Genomic DNA, 17,905 nt, shown 5'->3' on the forward strand with positions numbered 1-17,905 from the left:
TCTCCCAAGCGCTCACAACGTCCTTCTGAACCGCGTGCCCATGCCCCGGACCGCTCTTGATCCTTGATCCTAGCATGATCTCAGTGCGGACCTCGGACTATGGTCGAGACGCGACATACATATCGCGCCGACATAAATAGGACGAGCGGGGGTAGGCCAGTCGGACTGCGCCATCGTTCCATCCCTCCTCCACTGACTGCCTCGATACCTGAACGAGCAGTGAGGCGACACCATGGCCATTCCTTCGAATCGCAAGGCGATCCTGCTCGCCATCTTTATCGCGTTCGGTGCGTACTTCATAGTCAGTTCAGAAAGCATCGTTCTCACAGAGATGGACCTCTAGGTGGCTTCCTCTTTGGCTACGACATCGGTGTCATCTCAGTACGTGCTGTTCGAAGCTCACAGCTGGCACGATTCTGATGAGCCATGGGAATAGGGATGTCTAATCATGGACGACTTCGTGGACCGCTTCGGTGAGCAGAACGCGGATGGCTCGTTCACACTATCGAGTTCCCGGCAATCTATCATTACCTCTCTACTGTCTGCTGGGTGCGTAACTTGTGTCTCTGGATATCCCAAGCAGCTGACCGGCGTTGTCTAGAACAATCGTGGGTGCAATTGCGCAAGCATTTACTTCGGACCGGTTCGGCAGGCGCGGCTCTATTCTCACCTGGTCGTTCATTTTCACCATCGGAACTATCCTCCAAACCGCCACCGTACACTCAATCGTTCAACTCGTCATCGGCCGCTTCATTGCCGGTCTGGGTGTTGGCGCTCTGTCGGGTAAGTCTACGACAATTCGAATGTCTCGCGAGACTAACAAACTGTACTTTTTTATTAGCCATCGTACCCCTTTACAATGGCGAGACCGCACCAAAGGCCCTGCGTGGCATGCTCCTCGTGCTATACCAAGTGCAAATTATTATGGGCATCTTCATCTCCTACGTGATCGACCTTGGGACGCACGCCATCAAGGGGCCCGCATCCTGGCGGATTCCTGTTGGTTTGCAAATCGCCTGGGGAATGATCCTCCTCTCTGGCATCTTCTTCCTGCCGGAGTCACCGCGACACCTGATGGGCACTGGCAGGGTCGCGGAGGCGCGCACAGTCATCGCCGAGCTTAACAGTGTACCAGAGGACGACCCTGCAGTGAATGACCTCATTGAGGAACTCGAGTTCGGTATCCACGCGGAGAACGATGGCGGAAAGGCGACGTGGCTCGAGTGCTTCTCGTCGCGCAACTTGCTCTGGAAGCGCACGATCAACGGCATGATGCTTCAGTTCATTCAGCAGTTGAACGGGCAGAACTTTTACTGTGAGTGGTCGTGTCCATGATTGATACGACGGTGCAATTGACGGACCGATGCAGACTACTACGGCGATACCTTCTTTAAGAGCGCCGGTACGGAGCTGTCCGCGTATGTCATCCAGGTTATCCTCGGCGCCGTCTCTGTCGCCGGTACCATTCCTGCTCTATACCTCATTGACACCTGGGGTCGTCGGAGGGTGCGTCAGTCCATCTACAGCCGGCCGTGCAGTCTGCTGATCCATCTCCTCTTCGCAGTCCCTCATGACTGGTGCCGCATTGGAGGCGGGTTGTGCACTCATCGCCGGTCTTGTCGGCCACTTCCTGCTCGCGCCCACTGGCACGCCCACTGACCAGCTGACCCCGACGAACAAGGCGGGCGGCAATGTTCTCATCGCGTTTGCCGTCCTGCATGTCCTGTTCTACTCGATCTTCTGGGGCCCGACGCCATGGGTGTACCTCGGCGAGTCGTTCCCTCTGCGTGTCCGACCGAAAGGCATTGCCCTCGGATCCGCGACGAGTGCGTCCTTTCATTTCACGTCTCTTCGGCAACGTTGGCTGACCGTTTCGCCTCTTCGCCAGACTGGGTGTGGAACTTCCTGCTCTCGTTCTTCTCTCCGAGAATCGCGGACGACATCGGCCCACTCATCCTCCTCATCTTCTGCGGCATGCTCGTCTTCGGCTTCGTCTACGTCTACCTCTTCATCCCAGAGACGAAGGGCCTCTCGCTCGAGGAGGTCGACGAGCTCTACCGCGCGCGCGTCCTGCCCTGGAAGTCGGGCAGCTGGCGCCCGGCCGAGAAGCATATCCACGACAAGACCGACGCGGACTCGAAGGCCACAGAGCTCCGGGAGGAGAAGGGCAAGGGCGAAGATGCTTGACGTCGGTTATGATTTCACGATTGCTGCAACGTGTTTGTTTGCCACTGCTGTCTGTATTATAGCATGTATCACAAGACTATTCTTTCACCCTTTAGGGTGTTCGTGAATGTCGGCGAGATTGGATCAGTCACAGTGAGGTGGCGGACGACGTCTCGCGGAGACATGATTTATGGCGGCATCCACACACCTGATAACTTAGCAGTGAACATAGACTGCTAATGAGGTCTTGAGGACGCAGCGTGTGTGAGCTTTCCAACATCAGGAAAGTCAAGGGCTTTGTTCCGTTAGAGAGGGTTCTTCGACGAAGCGAACTGTGCAGAGCACATGCAGTAGGTTCCGTATTATTCGCCGCCAAACCCAAACGGCTGACGGGATCCGAACGAACTGTGAGAGTGGGATGCGAACTTATGAAAAAAGGATATGCATATCCGCAGATATGGGGGAAAAGGATAATATGAGAGTGGGTTCGAATCCCACCCGCTAGCATGGCAAAAACAACTGATGAGAGTGGGATTCGAACCCACGCCCTTTCGGACCAGATTGCCACGGCTTCAACCGCCTTAGTCTGGCGCCTTAGACCGCTCGGCCATCTCACCTTGAAAAAGCAACTGTATCAAGCCATTATCAAAATTGAACACCCTGGTCGGCCACCCGATGTACTCTTGAGTCTCAACGACTTCGTCGTTTCGGCTGAAAGGTACTGAGAGCGTTCTGAGCGTCACAAGCGTAGCTAACAAATGCTGTACTTACTCTGTTCCCTTGTCTTTCTGTGACCAACCTGACTGAAGGCCTGTCCCCTCCGAGGTATGATAACTAGGAGAATATTTGTAGTCTTTCACCATGACGTTGTGGTGGTTGACACGGCCTTGGACACCTAGACCGTGACAGAAGCATGCATGTCGAACAATATGACCGGCCTCTAGAGCGTGTCAGCGCTTGTCAGCTGCGACGTCCCTACGCATAAAAAGAGACATGGTCAGCATAATCCCAATCCTCAAGGCCTCAGGCCTCACATGTGCACAGTCGATGGAAGGTGCAACCATGTCAGCCGCGCAGGCTCGAACGTCTGCATATTGTCCTCAGAAGGCAGAAGCATTATCTAAGTTATGAATGCCGGCGCACCGATCTAGTCGTCGCGGATTGTGCACGCTTGGACGGTGGGTCCCACCTAAAGTCACAGGAGTACATAGGAATACATTGGCCATCTGTAACGTCCGCGCGTACAACTATCATGATTGAATGATTTCTGGATATCGGCAGGGCCTTCCTCTTGTAAATCCAGAGACGACTTTCCAATGGCGACGGCGAAGCCTCAGAGTCATTAGACTCGCCGTGCAAGCCGCAAGGCTGGCAGCTAAATTTTGTTTGACAGCACTTGCGAAGTGACAGTCCACTGACGACGACGGTCTGTAGGCCCAAACGAGATAAGAGTCCGACAGACATGCTGTGACAGAGCAACTAGCAGTATGAACTTCGTCGAGGTCGACCCACCGCATATGAGGACATACGTCTTGTTGCTATTGTCAATCTTCAGCTAGGCATGATGAAGACTGGCAAGGATACCTGCGCAACATCGCCTGCCGCTGGCGCGGTTATCATCTCACTCCCCATCCAACGATTATTCGTAGGACATGCCTCCTGTGAGAACACTACGTCGCCCGGGTGTTGGGCATTAGATCAAACAGAACTTGTCCCGTGAGAAACGAAGATCGAGCCGGCTTACCGTACATAGATAGAGAAGACTTCAGGGGACCGGAGGTAGAGGACAGACGATGTCGTCAAAACCTTGATATGTCGTCAAAACTTTTATGTGCCACGTCTGGCGGCTGACAATGGAAGTGCGCGCGCCGGGAAAAGTCCCCAACTTCCATTACATGCCCGCCTCGACGTCCCTAGAAAGAATAGTTAGCAAGACGTCAATAACAGACGATCCTGTCAGCCGCGGAGGAACGCACGTCTATCTTCGGAAGGCACAGTACTGGCAGAATGATCTCGGTGGGTTTTGGATGCCGGCGAACATTGCGCCGATGCCAAAATACCGAGCCTTGCTTCTCGTAGCTGCATGGAAGCGCGATCGTTGTTGTCTTTGTCGCATACCTGCATGGCGGGCTCGCACGTCCGACAGATATACACCGGACTTGATCGAGGGATCAAATAGTTCAGCTATGAATGACATCTGACGTGACACCTACACGCGTACGATAATCGGGATCGAGTGAGTTCTGGCCATCCAGTAACATTACAATCGCCTCGGTCTTCGCATGCCTGTGCAGTGAGATCGCCCGCTCAACTGAAATAACGAAATAACCTAGTGCCAAATGTCACGGCGGCATATATAGAACTTGCTCGGCAGCATTAGATGGTTGAATCACGATTGACTCATCTGTGACGCTGACGCACATACGATGGTGACGATGGGATGCACGAAGGAATGACTTCTGACCTTCCGGTGATGTGCAATGTGGAAGACGAGCTTCCGAATGGCGACTTCGGGTCCATGGAACTGTCAGCCTTGCTCAACGAGGATGACAAGCCAGAGCTTGGTCAATGCCAATTGCGAGGCGAACAGCTACATCTTACACTGACGAGCCGCCGCTGACGGTCTCAAATCGAGTCGAAGTCAAAGTCCTAGCCAGCCGCGAGTGATGTGACATGGGAAGCCGCCTTGCCTCGACTGGTAAGCGGAACGCTGGGATGGGGATGCTGTATGTAGTGGAGCAAATGGCTATTAGACACGAGGATAAGATCAACTCAGTTGCATGTGAAGACGTACGTTTCTCTGCTGTAACCGATCTCTAGTCAGGCACAACGAAAACGAGCCAGAATCAGTGCGACTACGGCCTGCCGCACACACCTTCGATCGGTCACATCTGCTCGTGAACTATTGAATAATTCGGTCACGACCCGACGTCGCGCAAGTCACCTATGTGTTAGATCTGACAGATCTGACAGAGATAGTTCCATAGTAAACGAACATTGAATCGACAAACCGTTCTTTAGGGACACGCGACTGGTCACTTCAAGGCGATGCAGAGTAGCACAGCGGATACATTAATCAAACTGGGAGGCTTCCAAGCTAGGGGACGATCGACAAGAGAGAGCATGCGACAAAACAAGACGACACGAAGAGACGCAAAAATACAAGACAAGACAGGCTGGCAGACGTACTATGATACACGGTCCATCTAAACGATAGTCTCCCCGATGGTGAAGTGAACTTGGTCCCCTTCGGCCAGCGTCAGCCGGACGGGGAGGCGGGGATCGATGCGCACGGGTGCGCTGGTGCCGACGAAGAAATCGCCGCGCGTGAAGTTTCGGGTGATGGCTGCTGCCTCCTCTTCCGTGAGGTTGCGTGGACGTTTGGCGGGGCGGAAGTTGGAGGCGGAGGCGGAGGCGGAGGCAGGGGCGGAGGAGCCGGCAGTAGCCGTGCTCGCAGCGAAGGCGTTGTAGTCGTAGTACGCATGCCCCAAGGCCTGCATCGGTGGGGGCGGCGGCGGCGGATACATGCCCGGAGGCGGGGCGAACTGCACTTGGGCTGGCAGACCGCAGTGGGTCAGAAAGCGTACAAGCGAGTGCGCGGCGAGTGCTTACGCGGTGGCTGGTTGTGTGCTACGCTGTTTTCAGCATCGGGATCTGGGTACTGGCAACCGTCGCCCAGACCCCTCTTCAAGCAGCTCTGCCGGGCAGACAGGTGAGGATTGATGGGGGTGGGGCAGCAGGGCCGTACCTGGCATGGGAGGACCTCGCTGCACCTAGTTTTACCCGCATGGCACGCGGTGCACGCCCGGCGCACAGACGGTGCTTTGGCTACAAAATGCCCGCTCAGTGGCCGGACGGACGCAGATGGGGCCGGAGGCTCACGTTTACGGCCAGAGTCGGGGACGGGGGGGCCGTTGTGGAGGACGCCCTGGGCCTGGAGGTCGCCCGCGAGATGGGCGTGCTGGAGCTGGTGGGCGTCGAGGGACGGCGCGGCGGCGTCCTGGGCCGGCGTGGAGGCCTCGCTGAGGGCCGACATGGAGGAGATGGGCGGTGCTTCGGAGCGGGTCTCGCTAGCCGCAGGGCAACCGCTCCTCCCCGCCGCCATGCCGGTTATCTCCCTCCGATGCCGGCATCCCCCCGTCACGCCGTCCCCGCCCGTCACGCCGTCCGCCGGCCGTGCCGCCGCGGCCCGGCTGCCCCCCGGCACACGACCGCGCCTGGCCATATGCATCTCTCGCTGCCATGTCCCCGCACGAGCCGCCCCCGCCGCCAGGCTTCGACGACCTCCAGTTCTTCAACGCCGCCCTCGACTCCTCCTTCTTCCCGTCCCCGCCCCCGCTCCCCGCCTCCTCAGAGCTCTTCTCGCCCTCCGAAACCACCGACCTCTTCGGCTTCCTCGAGAACTTCAACTTTGAACTCGACTTTGACCTTGGCCCAGCCGGCCCCGTATACAATGGTCCGTCATTCGACAGTCCTCCAGAGCAGGCCTATCCACCGCATCACTTCAACAATGCGCCGCCGCCCGAATCTCATGGACTGGGCCTCATCCCGCAGCCTCCATTACCACCGCCGCCAATCGACCCCTCTTTGAGGGAACGGCAACCTCCCTTCTCGTCTCCCAACATCTCCGCTCCTCGCCCAACCGTGCCGTCAGGGCACCCACAGTCGCCTACCGACCCATCACAACGAGCCAGTTCATCTGCCTCTCCGTCAAATACACGCCCCAAGGCCTTGCTCTCGACCCCTCAGAAGAGACTTAACCACATCCTATCCGAGCAGAAACGACGGAATGCTATTCGTGACGGTTACATGCAACTCACGACGCTGCTGGCACCCGCGGGAGCACCGCCAGGGACAGGGATGCCGACGAGAGGCCGGCCAAAGGGAAGCGGGAGCAGGGGGCGAGGGAGCAAGGGAAAGAGCGGTATTCTCTTCAAGGCGAAGGAGTACATCCAATTTCTGGAGGAGGGCCGGGACGCTCTGTTAGCAGAGGTGCTGAAGGTGGAAGCTGCGGCAGGGGTGCGACATTCATGACCCACCGCACGCAGATTGGTATGTCAATACGGCGATTCTCGTATGCTCGTCGCGCTGACCGCCTTCGCAGAACCCTGAACAACCTCCCAGTATTCGTCCGCTGTCATTGCTTTGTATATCATCACTGTGTAGGCTGTAGTGTACGCTTGTGTCTGCGAGAAATGCGACGACCTTGATTGGATGCGTGCGTGCCAGCGGGGCCGGCTGTTACCCCCAGGTTACCCCGCATTCTTCAATTTCTTGGCTCGATCGCTGGATTTCACGAGCCTCCGCCGAGCGATCCGATCGAGCCTGCACAAATATAGCAACTGTCGTCGTTCCGTCTCGTCGCGATGTTCCTTGCGCTCAGCCTCCACCATCATTTCTAGTCAGGCCATGCCACCGCCACCAATACCGCCCAGGATCGTGGGTATACCACCAACAATACCTCTGCGACCCGATCCATCCAGTTCAGGAGCAAGCGACGACGATAAACGACCATATACCCCCGTATACCTCCGTGTAAACCGCACGTCGTGGCTCCTCCCCAATTTCGAGCTTAGGGTGGAGGACGTCTCTCATCCTGGAGCACAGCTCTTCTTTGAGCATGTCAGGCCTGCGGAGGCTCTGAGAGATGCGGTCATCTCAACATGTAGCTGGCTATATACACTGCGGGACGTGCCGATGAAGTGAGTTCAGATTGATTTCTCCGGATAGCATCCGAGTATCAAACCTGCGCGTCAACCACAACTTTCAGCACATCGCGTGTGATGCTGACTATGTTCTGAAACCTCAGTGTCCAGAACGTCCTCCTCGTGCTGCGTCCCATGCCTGGGGTTGCATATACGACGGGGTCTCGCACGCACAAGGAGATCCACTTCTCCGTGAACCACATCCAGAAGTCAGCCGCCCGTGCGAAGGCAGAGATCCTCGGTGTGCTCACGCATGAAATGGTGCATTGCTTCCAATACAACGCCAAAGGCACCTGTCCTGGCGGCTTGATCGAGGGCATCGCGGGTGCGTCGCCATTCTTAACGGTCGTCAACTGTCCCCATCCATGATGCCGTTCATGTACCGCAGACTGGGTGCGTTTAAACTCGGGGCTGGCACCACCTCACTGGAAGCGGGGAAAGGGTAACAAGTGGGATGGAGGCTACGATACGACGGCCTTCTTCTTGGCCTGGATCGAGGAGCAGTGCGGGAAAGGAACGATCTACCAGCTCAATGCGGCGATGAACGACAGACCATATCTCGAGAGCCTCTTCCAGGACCTCACGGGCTCGAGCGTGCACGAACTTTGGAGACTGTACAAACTCGACGCCGCATCCGAGACCTCTTGAAGAGTCAACATCACTTCGAAGCTAGCCGTCTATATAGCTCGACACAGATACCAGATATACATAATGTACAGCTAATTGCTACAATGCTGAATGTACTACGGAGTCCTAAGCTAGTTAGCAATCAGCCACACACAACCCAACAGCAAGGGTGCGACGAAAGACAAAAGCAGTACACAATGTGATGATGTGTGAAGCAGCGGTACGGCAGGCCGCTACCCCCACTCTTCCTCCAGTTCCCGAGCGAGAAAATCGTCGTCGTCGTCCATGGGCGTGTTATTGTCATTGTCATCATCACTATCGTCAGACTCGTCCGTGTCGTCCTCGTCCCTTTCCGCGGGACTGGAGCCTTTCTGGATCGGCTCCGCTTCCGTCTCATCCTGCTGGGAACCGCGCGTGCCTCTCTTGGCCAATTCATCGGCAGTGAAGGCTTCCTTGAGCTTCGAATTGCCCGAGCGTTCAGCCGCGAGCTTCTTTCGCTTTGCGAGGGGCGAACGGAGGACATCGGAGTCGACCCTACTGTTCAACCCGACCTCTGACGGAGTTAAGCTGCGTAGTCGTTTCCGTTTGTTCCGAGGAGAAGACGTGGTGCTGCTGCTTTCCCGGGTTAGACAATCCATTGCAGACACCGCAGGAGCGACACGGACCTGATGATGCTAATCGACTCGTCTGTCCAAGTGTCCTCGTCATCAGATACGTTCCCGCTCCGCATGCCACTCCGCTCGCTCGCCCCATCGTCGTCGCTCTCGTTCATAGCGGCATCGACCTCGTCGTTGATCTCGTCCCAGTTGACCTCGTCGAGGGCGAGTCCCTCCGCCTGCTCGGGCGCCGCGACGCGCTCCTCATCCCAGTCATCTGCGTCCGGTTCAGGATCAGAAGAAATCTGATGAGCATCCGAAGGAGGACTCGCAGCGCTCGCATGGGGCGGAGGATCCGGATCCAGCAGGTACGGCGTCTCGTCCTGCCGTGCCCACAGCGCGATCGAATCCGTGAACCACGACAGCCATACGATCTTGGCGGTGCCCATCCGGCGTGCCGCATCGACCTTTTGGGTGCCGCGCTGGACGGAGGGTCAGTGACATTACGGGAATGAACGTGTGAAGGGTACCTTGGCAGCGACGACGTGGGTAATGCGGCTAGAGAGTTCAGTGTAGCACCTGGCACCGAAGGCATGTGCCGTCTTCCAAATCTCAGTCGCTTCTGGCCTGGTATCGAGGGGTATGACGCTAGAGAAAAGAATATGACATCCGGCCAAGGTATCCATCCGCATACGGGGTATGATAGTCTTGAGAGGGTCAAAGGCTGCGTCCATCAGGGAGTGCGAAAATAACTCACTCGGACATCGTAGGGTACAGGTACAGGATGTCTGGTACTCTTGCGCTTTGGAGCTTTTGGCTCTAATGACCTAGCGTCATACTCGTCATAGAAGTGTTGCTGGATTTCCTCTAGAATCTAAGACCAATGCACGATGAACAGACTGACCGAGATGTGAAACATGCCTGCGCACCTTCTGCACTCGCTGCAGCTCCGTGTCGTTGTTGTTAAGCAACGCCTTTCGCATGACCTTCTCCTTGGGAGCAGCTTGCTGCGCCGGAGGAACTCCATTTGTCACAGTAACGGCATCGTGTCCGTTCGTCTGCTGCGCCGCACTCTGTTCTTCGAGCTCCTCCTGCTTCTTGGCGAGCGGCCGATCCTCAACCTGCGCCTCGAGCGCGGCAGTATTCTGCTTGAGGATGATGCTCTTGGCTATGTCATCTGGTGACAAGCTTTCGGACGAGGATGACGCTGCTGACATAGAGAGCGATGGTGTCGGAGACTCGGGTGGTGGTGAGGATGATGGCGGGGTCGACGACGGTGGGGGCGTCGATGGCGGGGGCGTCGATGATGGGGGCGTCGATGGTGGGGGCGTCGATAGTGGGGGCGTCGTTGGTGGTGTAGGGGGAGTAGAGCTATCCACCGTCTCCTGAGTAGAGGACTCTTCAGGAGGCTGCGACTCGTCCGCTATCGCCTGAGAGGGGGAAGGGGTAGGGGTAGGGAGTGCAGGCGTCATGGGCTCGAGCTTCGGTAAGAAAGCAGAGTTGATGTCCCCAATGCCGACGAAGAAGTCATCTAAACGACATACACATGAGGATACAACCAAAGCCAAGGGATATGTTACGTACATGGAATGACCTTTACTAGATTGGGACTCCATTCCCAAACATCGGCTCGATCATCGATGATGACCACCATAGACTGATCGCTGGGAAATAAACGCTGCAAACTCTTCTGTGTCAAACCTAAAGGCCAACGTCAAGGACCAATGCCAAGGAGATGATCTCGGCGAACTTACTTCCACTCTCATCTCGACTGAGGATGCGGCCCCCGAAGATCTTGCCTTCAGGGTCAATGGCGGCGCAGACTTCCTCTGCATATGCGCGCGTACCCATAGTATATACGTGCATCTCATACTTGGTCGCCATTGTCTGCAGAAAGTCGTTCCAGCCGGGCCTGAGAAGCGGTGAGTTAGTCATCATGCACAGATTACTGAGCAGGCTCACCGAGGTTTGATGTAGTACATGCACCCATCGTTCTCTATGGCTTTCTCCTTCCCCTTACCTTTCGGGCCGCGGAAAGAAGGTTGGCCGAGGGCCTCAGGGCCCAAGCGGAACTTCTTGACGTCCTTCAGCGCCTCCCAGTTGGGGTTAACCTCGTCATCGTCGTCGGAGACGGTGTCGTCCGAGTCGCCCTCCTTGTGCTGGGCAGCGGCCTGAGCCCTCTGGACCTGTCGGGCTTCCCATGCTTCTCCCTCCGCGATCCACTCGCCGACGGTTGGATCAACGGTGGCGTGCACAATTGTCTGATCGAGGTCGACTATCAATGACAGTTTGCGTGACTTGAGTAGATGTTGAGCAGTTTCCTGCTCGATGCGTTGTGCCTCCTCGAGAGACACAAGAGGACCGTTGGCGAGATGGGTCATTTGTATTGATGCACGCGAGGTGTCCGAGAAGCCGGTGTAGTCATAGCTGTGGCGGTCATCAACATACGCTGAGACGAGGTCGATGAGACTATTCACGCACTCTGTCATGTCCTTCCCACACAGACAACACAGACCACCGAGTTGGACGCCATGTTTACACGGCTCCGTGATGTAGATGGCGGGAGTCTCCTTGGCCTTGCGCGCGGAGACGGTTTCGCCCGTCCTGAAGCCCCATCTTTCGATGGTTCCCTCTATGGAAGAGTCCCATGTTCCGAAGCGACGTTCGGGCTCCGAGGCATCAGGAGGAAGATATGTGAAGGAGTAGCTGAGGAGGCGGGTGCCGCGCGCGACGCTAGCGGCGGGGTCGACGGCGTGGGCGGTGATTTTGATGGGGTAGGGGAGTTCTGGGGGGAGGAAGAGTTCTGTCGGAGAGGACATGATTGGAGGGGCGTGCGTGCGGGGAAACGGAGGGCATTCAGACAGCCGGGTGCGCGCATCTGCTCACAGTTCATCTCCCTCTCCGGTCCGCGCGCACTCTGTGTGTCTCTGTTTGGCTCCTTCCCAATCCGCTACTCAACGCCGTCGTCATAGCCACCGCCCTTCTCCCGTCTGCTCTGGCCACAATAGGCCACTCGCGATTGTCAACCATGCTCGACGCCTGCAAAGTACGCCAAGGACAACGGCGCAGCGCGAAGTCACAACCGAGCCGCCCCACTGCCGCCGCAGGCCGCCGCGGGCATGGTCACCGACGCGGGCGAACGCTTCTCTTGCTCATGTGGGACGTTCATCATGTCAACCAATATACTTGGAGCGGCACCTACACGCCGCACTGACAAAGGACTGTAGCACGATTAGTACTAGTTCAAATATGATCTGGTTTCAGGGCGACAGCGGTTAGAACCACGCTGAGTCACCTCTGCTTCGCCACATGTATCAGTACTAATTAAGTGTCACTCCGCCTCGCGCTCCGAATCCCCAGGCTTCTAGGCATTCTCGTATCAGTATAAGTACTCAGTGAAAGCCGAGGTGCAGTCATCACTGGTGTCCCTTCCTCTAAATTCTCACTTGCCCACCTCGTCCTTGCATATCTCAAGCTTTCGGTAAGTTACCCCCGTCAATGTCAGCACTCCTGTAGTCGCTTGTCCTTACGCTGAGCTTAGGCACGATGTCAGTTCCGGTCGTTATTGTGACAGGCTGCTCTAAAGGAGGTATAGGGTTTGCACTGTGAGTTTTCCTGCGATACGTCCGCAGTGCTCTTGACGATGCTGTCATAGATGCGAAGAATTCGCTGCTAGGGGATGCATAGTATACGCAACAGCTCGCCGTCCGGAAAGCATGGAGGGCTTTCGGCACGAGAATATCCACGCTCTCAAACTTGATGTCACGAACGAAGCGGAAACGCGGTCAGTCGTGAACACAGCCATCGAGAAAGAAGGCAGGATCGACATCGTGGTCAATTGCGCTGCAGTAGCTTGCGTAGGTAAGTGCCTAATCTCCCTTTGACCGACTATATAGCGTGGTCTAACACCTCTTAGGGCCCATGTGCGATATTCCCGCAGACGACGTTGCTGCCGTATTCAATACCAACGTATTCGGCCCTCTACACATGTATCGCGCCGTCTTTCCTCACATGGCCTCACGGAAAGTTGGCACCATCGTCAATGTAGGGTCCATCTCTGGTTTCGCGTAAGGCAATTTCTCGTTACCTGTCTACCTACAACTGATCTCTTTCAGAGGGACACCGTGGTTAGGCGTGTACGTCGGGACGAAGGCAGCCCTCGAGCGTATCTCGGAGGTTCAGTACATGGAAGCCCGGCCGTTCAATGTCTCGGTGATGCATGTCTCGCCGGGCATGGTCAAGTCCAACATGAACGACACGTCGCTCTCGCAGATACGTATCGCTCCGGATAGTATATACTCGGGGTGGCTGGATTCGATGCGCGGCTTGGCGGCCACCGAAGGTATACCTACGGAACAGTTCGCGCAGCGAGTCGTGTCCGCTGCACTCAGTGCGAGTCCTCCAAGACACCTTCTCAGTGGGAAGATGTCGTCGATCGTGTGGTTCTGCCAATGGTTGCCGCGGGGCTGGCTCTTGAGGAAGATGTGGGATGCTGTCGCGGGACTTCCGAAGCCGAAGGCTCAGTAGTTGTATAATGGTTTGTAATCCATACATCTTCATATCTGTTGTGGTACCTCTTCCTCACTTTTGTGATAATCCCACTATTTATTGACCGCGGAGGAACTATTAGTACTGGTGCCTCGGCCGGGTGGGATCATGGATGAACAGAGTTCGAACTTCGGGGTAACGCGTCGAGCCGCGAGTCACGTGGCACGCGTCCCATGGTTTCGGGCGACGCGTCGCCACAATGCTTGAACACTCCGATTGTAGTTAGTGCATTGTGCGACAGGTACTCTTAGCTGAACCAAGTCCACTCGATCCTCTATTCCGCTGGCAAGTCTCGGCGATTCTCCTACGATGTCCCGCTACTCGGACCTCCTCTCGCCCAACATCACTCCCACCGGCACCCCGACCAAGCTTTCGAAGTCGCAGAGATCGCGGCAGCGGCGCGAGCCCTCTGGCGTCTTCTCGCTCTTCTCGCCTCCGCAGATACAACAGTTTCGCGAGGCGTTCTCTCTCATTGATCATGACGGGAATGGTGTCGTCAGTGAGCAGGACTTGAAACACATATTCACCAGTCTCGGTGCGTCCCTGGCCTCCACGCAGCGGTCGCATATAGATCACTGAACCAGCTCGGGGGCTCAGGCATAACACCATCAAAGACGATGATAGATGACTTGCTCGCAGACCGTCCGGGAGACCGGAGAGGCAGCGGGCTCCACTCAAGGTTGCCGTCGTTCGAGACGGACGCCTCAGGCGACAGGGGGATCACGTTCCCTATGTTCCTGACCATGATGGGCGAGCATCTGTACGATTTCGACACAGAGCAGGAGCTTTTGGAGGCGTTTGAGTGCTTCGACGAGAGCGATTCGGGGCTCGTCAAGTGCGACGAGGTCAGGAAGTGGCTTGGTGATGTTGGGGAGAGAATGGACCAGAAGGAGGTGCGTGGTTCTGTATATTCTTCCGCACAAACCCGGTGAACTGGTGTATACACAGATCGACAAATTCCTGAAGGGTCCCTTCACCGATCGACAAGGGAACTTCAACTATCGCGAATGGGTGAAGGTCTTGCGAATTAATGCAGATAACGAAGAGCCTGAGACTCCCCTCTAACTTTCCCTGCTTCATTTACGACGGAACTTGTTGTCACCCTGCATATTTTGGAATGGACAGTCTGTACTCTACCGCTGAGCGGTGTCCTGGGAGCTTCTCCGCACTGCTCGCGACAGTCATGCGAGGTCTCGACAACCCCAATGCATCAAGAATCACATAATACTTTAGTGTACAAAGTAAGGAAGTCCTTCTCTTCGCGAGTTCATACAATATCCCAGGCTAACTCTCCGTGTGTAGACGTTCACGCCCATTGACCGCCGAGTGGATCAGCTGGGATCTTATCGGCGTCCATGGCAAGCTCCTTGAAGACCTCTTCGACCGATTCTCGGCCCTCCTTTTCCTCTAATTCCTCCAACGCTGGGAAGGTTTGAGCCAGGGTAGGAAACAGGTTCAGCTTAACCGCTTACCTTTGCCTCTTCCCTCTCCTAGGCTGGTCTCCAGCCCGCTTTCTCCGCTCCGAGCGGCAATAAAGAGGAGTTCGACGCCTTCGTAATCGAGCATTTCTTTCCTCTCGACGCTCGAAAACCTCAATCCGAAGTCTTCTCTGCCTCTCCCGCCGCCCTTGCCGAAGACCTCCGTCATGATGTACTCTGGATAGTCTACTGTTCGGCTCTTTGGGAGACCGACACGGCCTGGGCCTGTCGGCGGTGCCAGAGGGTTTTTCACCTGGAGCACAAATGAAGAGGCGGGATGAAGGCCAAGTTCGGCTTGTACCTCGCCCCATTCCTCTGACGTGGGGTGGGAGAGATGGTATCCTAGATGGGTTTCCCGCGACGAGGGCGTACGTGCTTCGTTGTTCACCATGGCATATGCGCCGCGTGCCGCAAGACGTGCTGCAGCCTGGTGCCGAGTTCCTGAAATAACTCGTGAGCGATACGCGGGCCAGGGTCTGGGTCTGGGATCCGTCTCACCTCTGGTCTTCGTCTCGTATTCTTTCCCACCTAAACCCTGTTGGAGTTTATTTAGGTCCTCACCGATCGTGACGATGGCGCCCCAGAAGATATTTCCCCTTCCTCGCCCATGCTCTGGGTCGGGTAGGCTTTTCTTGCCAGGCACGATTAGCCGGAAATGCTTCTTCGTCTGCCCTTTGGGCTCCGGAGCAGGGACAGCGTCCGCGCCTTCGAATAGCACTGTCATCTCCTGATCCTCGTCCGTGTCCTTCGAACCGTTCGACGCCACACTAAACTCTGGTGGACGAGGAACGAGCAGGATGTAGAAGCGCTGGACGTCGTCGACCGAGTGCGCTTCGTCGAGTTCCACTTTGGGCCGATAAAAGAAGTAGATATGGCCCCTCTCAATGGTGCCTGCCGTTATTGTCAGGGTGCGCAGCCCAGGAGCCACGTCGGAATACCCACCTGTTTGGTACGCGTGCTTTGCTGGATGGTCTGCCTTCCCATCTGACTGCTTGCTGTCTGACTCTTGTTTGACACCCTCGTCTCCGTCTGTTTTGCCATTGGACATTTCGTCCTCACCCGCTTCGGTTTTGGGCTTCTTTGCGGGCGGTCCTTCCTCTGCTGGCTCTTCCGCCTTGACCTCGCTCTCCTCCTGCTCACGCTTCTCTCCGACTGTTATCGGCTCATTCTTGACACGAGCATTCTTCTTCGTGCTTGTCTTCCGTGCCCTGGATGCTACTTTCGGGGATGAGGAATCTGTGGGAACAGTTCCATTCTGCTGCGCGGCTTGTCTGCGCGTCGTCGGCATATTTCACTTCGAGGTCTGTTGTCGCTGCAGGTGGGTTTCTCACTGCGAACCTAGGCCAGCGTTATATGCGATGTGGAGTAGTCCATAGCAGTGACATCATCCGGACGCGCCGACTGTCGCGTCCCCAACACGATCACGTGCACAGTGAGCCTCGTGCCGCGTTGGCTCACGTTCAGAGTGCGTGTCACCTTCACACCGCTAGCCCTAGAATGTAGACTTGAAGCTTATAAGTTACTGGACACTAGGAGAGCTGCCGCATCCCTCAGCTGCTGCAATACAGACTCCACGTGCACCTAGTGCCTGCCAGGTATGTGACCATACTCGATGACAGGAGAATTCAGGAAGCCTTGATGAAATAGTGATTTTCCTTGGGTCTTGCTCCGGCGTAGTCCTGGGGAAAGGTCCATGGACGTCTTGATCTCGTCGGGCTATCCGTGATAGTCAGTACTCTATCCTATCATCCACGCAGAGCAACATGTACTCACGTTGATTCCGGTGGGAAGCTGTAAGGTTCTTGAGAACGTCCGAATCGCCTCTCGCGGATGAAATAGCCGTTCTCGTCGCGATCCGTTGACCGCTTCGACTCCCCGGATACAGTGAGGCAATGATTGTTAACGCCCTTCCTTTCTTACGGCGGCAGTCCGAAAGTGGCTTTAACAGCACCACTTTGCGCGTTCTCGCGCACGTCCACTCTGCAGAAGGCGTGTCAATCAATGCATTCGCTGTCAATCCGAAGCCCAGGTCAGGTTCACATTGGCCATGCACGGCTCCTCGAGCGCCGCTGCACTTCAAGTTAGCCTGAGGTGCGCCGACATTCCGAGCGGTCAGCGCTTCGTCAAGCGTGCGGTCAAACCCCGCAAAGGGACCGTAGTGGAATTGCGGGGACGAGAGTGAAGACATATTGAAGTGAAATGAATTCAGCAGTGAGTGCTCTGCTTTCATTTTGATGTGTGTCGTTGCCGCTAAGCAGATCTAGACTTCGCAGTCATATTTCATACCTTCGCTCAACAGTCGTCTCGTGGATACTGGCCACGTCGAGCCATTTCTGGCCACCGTATCCAAACTACTCGAAGCCTCAACACAAGCTTGGGACGTTCTGGAGGATATTTCGGCCACTTATGACAAGTCACGACTAGCTCATCGCACCCAATGCGTTTTATACTCTGTCAAACGTAGTTTGGAGATGCTGCACAGTGCAAGAGCTCCCGGGCACTGTTCGTCCGCGAAGATTCCCTCTGCCGGCCATGCCGCTGTCCGTCTACTGTAGAATTTCGACATCATGTTCAGTGGGTGTGACCTGTGACGCTGAACTAGGTAGGCGCCCCAGTTCAGGACCGGCTGGGACCTGTGACCATAGGGCTAGTTCAGTCCAGAGGTCTGTCCGCGCTGGGGCCTACGTATGTTCACAAACCGTCACTGTGACCATCGGCAAAACCTCAGTTCAGGACCCCCTGCGACCTGTGACTTCTGAACTGAAAGCTCAGTTCAGAGAGGCCC

General features: G+C 56.0%; 8 protein-coding genes and 1 non-coding gene across 9 annotated transcripts; 5 read left to right on the top strand and 4 right to left on the bottom strand.

Moving 5' to 3' along the window:
* The first annotated feature begins 146 nt into the window (after positions 1–146).
* Positions 147–2,294, top strand: C8Q71DRAFT_99743 (general substrate transporter). Its single transcript, XM_047929238.1, has 8 exons — positions 147–287; positions 344–381; positions 437–549; positions 602–783; positions 842–1,315; positions 1,370–1,506; positions 1,565–1,826; positions 1,889–2,294. Exons 1-8 carry the CDS (start codon positions 233–235, stop codon positions 2,185–2,187), a joined length of 1,560 nt encoding a protein of 519 aa, XP_047778229.1. The 5' UTR covers positions 147–232; the 3' UTR covers positions 2,188–2,294.
* Positions 2,295–2,686: 392 nt separating this feature from the next.
* Positions 2,687–2,783, bottom strand: C8Q71DRAFT_t86. Its single transcript has one exon. It is a non-coding gene; the product is annotated as a tRNA-Leu (tRNA).
* Positions 2,784–5,372: 2,589 nt separating this feature from the next.
* C8Q71DRAFT_848786 (uncharacterized protein) lies at positions 5,373–6,255 on the bottom strand (the record flags this gene model as incomplete). Its single annotated transcript, XM_047926682.1, has 2 exons — positions 5,779–6,255; positions 5,373–5,722 (listed from the first exon to the last, which is right to left on the bottom strand). The coding sequence occupies exons 1-2, from the start codon at positions 6,200–6,202 to the stop codon at positions 5,373–5,375; spliced, it is 774 nt and encodes a 257-aa protein (XP_047778230.1). The 5' UTR covers positions 6,203–6,255.
* Positions 6,256–6,382: 127 nt separating this feature from the next.
* Positions 6,383–7,501, top strand: C8Q71DRAFT_763737 (uncharacterized protein). Its single transcript, XM_047924021.1, has 2 exons — positions 6,383–7,218; positions 7,271–7,501. The coding sequence occupies exon 1, from the start codon at positions 6,409–6,411 to the stop codon at positions 7,198–7,200; it is 792 nt and encodes a 263-aa protein (XP_047778231.1). The 5' UTR covers positions 6,383–6,408; the 3' UTR covers positions 7,201–7,218; positions 7,271–7,501.
* A 33-nt stretch (positions 7,502–7,534) lies between these two features.
* C8Q71DRAFT_763738 (plant basic secretory protein) lies at positions 7,535–8,528 on the top strand. The gene is made up of 3 exons (XM_047924022.1): positions 7,535–7,868; positions 7,976–8,196; positions 8,260–8,528. Exons 1-3 carry the CDS (start codon positions 7,576–7,578, stop codon positions 8,517–8,519), a joined length of 774 nt encoding a protein of 257 aa, XP_047778232.1. The 5' UTR covers positions 7,535–7,575; the 3' UTR covers positions 8,520–8,528.
* C8Q71DRAFT_763745 (uncharacterized protein) lies at positions 8,529–11,959 on the bottom strand. The gene is made up of 9 exons (XM_047924023.1): positions 11,576–11,959; positions 11,057–11,521; positions 10,849–11,006; positions 10,679–10,795; positions 10,024–10,625; positions 9,852–9,968; positions 9,625–9,801; positions 9,164–9,576; positions 8,529–9,110 (listed from the first exon to the last, which is right to left on the bottom strand). The coding sequence occupies exons 1-9, from the start codon at positions 11,911–11,913 to the stop codon at positions 8,732–8,734; spliced, it is 2,766 nt and encodes a 921-aa protein (XP_047778233.1). The 5' UTR covers positions 11,914–11,959; the 3' UTR covers positions 8,529–8,731.
* A 681-nt stretch (positions 11,960–12,640) lies between these two features.
* C8Q71DRAFT_709081 (NAD-P-binding protein) lies at positions 12,641–13,621 on the top strand (the record flags this gene model as incomplete). Its single annotated transcript, XM_047920666.1, has 4 exons — positions 12,641–12,699; positions 12,750–12,955; positions 13,011–13,161; positions 13,210–13,621. The coding sequence occupies 4 exons, from the start codon at positions 12,641–12,643 to the stop codon at positions 13,619–13,621; spliced, it is 828 nt and encodes a 275-aa protein (XP_047778234.1).
* A 330-nt stretch (positions 13,622–13,951) lies between these two features.
* C8Q71DRAFT_858696 (EF-hand protein) lies at positions 13,952–14,707 on the top strand (the record flags this gene model as incomplete). Its single annotated transcript, XM_047927544.1, has 3 exons — positions 13,952–14,177; positions 14,240–14,535; positions 14,591–14,707. 3 exons carry the CDS (start codon positions 13,952–13,954, stop codon positions 14,705–14,707), a joined length of 639 nt encoding a protein of 212 aa, XP_047778235.1.
* A 128-nt stretch (positions 14,708–14,835) lies between these two features.
* Positions 14,836–16,588, bottom strand: C8Q71DRAFT_99969 (uncharacterized protein). Its single transcript, XM_047929239.1, has 4 exons — positions 16,063–16,588; positions 15,619–16,011; positions 15,115–15,561; positions 14,836–15,064 (listed from the first exon to the last, which is right to left on the bottom strand). Exons 1-4 carry the CDS (start codon positions 16,406–16,408, stop codon positions 14,949–14,951), a joined length of 1,302 nt encoding a protein of 433 aa, XP_047778236.1. The 5' UTR covers positions 16,409–16,588; the 3' UTR covers positions 14,836–14,948.
* Between the last annotated feature and the right edge of the window lie 1,317 nt (positions 16,589–17,905).

Source organism: Rhodofomes roseus (assembly GCF_022264815.1).
Source record: "Rhodofomes roseus strain CIRM-BRFM 1785 chromosome Unknown C8Q71scaffold_12, whole genome shotgun sequence".
Classification (NCBI taxonomy): domain Eukaryota; kingdom Fungi; phylum Basidiomycota; class Agaricomycetes; order Polyporales; family Fomitopsidaceae; genus Rhodofomes; species Rhodofomes roseus.

Bases quoted from the DNA above. Each gene is read 5' to 3' on its own strand.
- C8Q71DRAFT_99743 (XM_047929238.1), top strand. From the start codon at position 233: ATGGCCATTCCTTCGAATCGCAAGGCGATCCTGCTCGCCATCTTTATC. The intron at 784-841 runs GTAAGTCTACGA...CTTTTTTATTAG, and splicing joins GGGTGTTGGCGCTCTGTCGG to CCATCGTACCCCTTTACAAT. The intron at 1,507-1,564 runs GTGCGTCAGTCC...TCCTCTTCGCAG, and splicing joins ACACCTGGGGTCGTCGGAGG to TCCCTCATGACTGGTGCCGC.
- C8Q71DRAFT_763737 (XM_047924021.1), top strand. From the start codon at position 6,409: ATGTCCCCGCACGAGCCGCCCCCGCCGCCAGGCTTCGACGACCTCCAG.
- C8Q71DRAFT_763738 (XM_047924022.1), top strand. From the start codon at position 7,576: ATGCCACCGCCACCAATACCGCCCAGGATCGTGGGTATACCACCAACA. The intron at 7,869-7,975 runs GTGAGTTCAGAT...CTGAAACCTCAG, and splicing joins CTGCGGGACGTGCCGATGAA to TGTCCAGAACGTCCTCCTCG. The intron at 8,197-8,259 runs GTGCGTCGCCAT...CATGTACCGCAG, and splicing joins CTTGATCGAGGGCATCGCGG to ACTGGGTGCGTTTAAACTCG.
- C8Q71DRAFT_763745 (XM_047924023.1), bottom strand. From the start codon at position 11,913: ATGTCCTCTCCGACAGAACTCTTCCTCCCCCCAGAACTCCCCTACCCC. The intron at 11,007-11,056 runs GTGAGCCTGCTC...ACCGCTTCTCAG, and splicing joins ATGTACTACATCAAACCTCG to GCCCGGCTGGAACGACTTTC. The intron at 10,626-10,678 runs GTACGTAACATA...TATGTCGTTTAG, and splicing joins TCTAGTAAAGGTCATTCCAT to ATGACTTCTTCGTCGGCATT.
- C8Q71DRAFT_99969 (XM_047929239.1), bottom strand. From the start codon at position 16,408: ATGCCGACGACGCGCAGACAAGCCGCGCAGCAGAATGGAACTGTTCCC. The intron at 15,562-15,618 runs GTGAGACGGATC...GAGTTATTTCAG, and splicing joins ATACGAGACGAAGACCAGAG to GAACTCGGCACCAGGCTGCA. The intron at 15,065-15,114 runs GTAAGCGGTTAA...AAACCTTCCCAG, and splicing joins AGGAGAGGGAAGAGGCAAAG to CGTTGGAGGAATTAGAGGAA.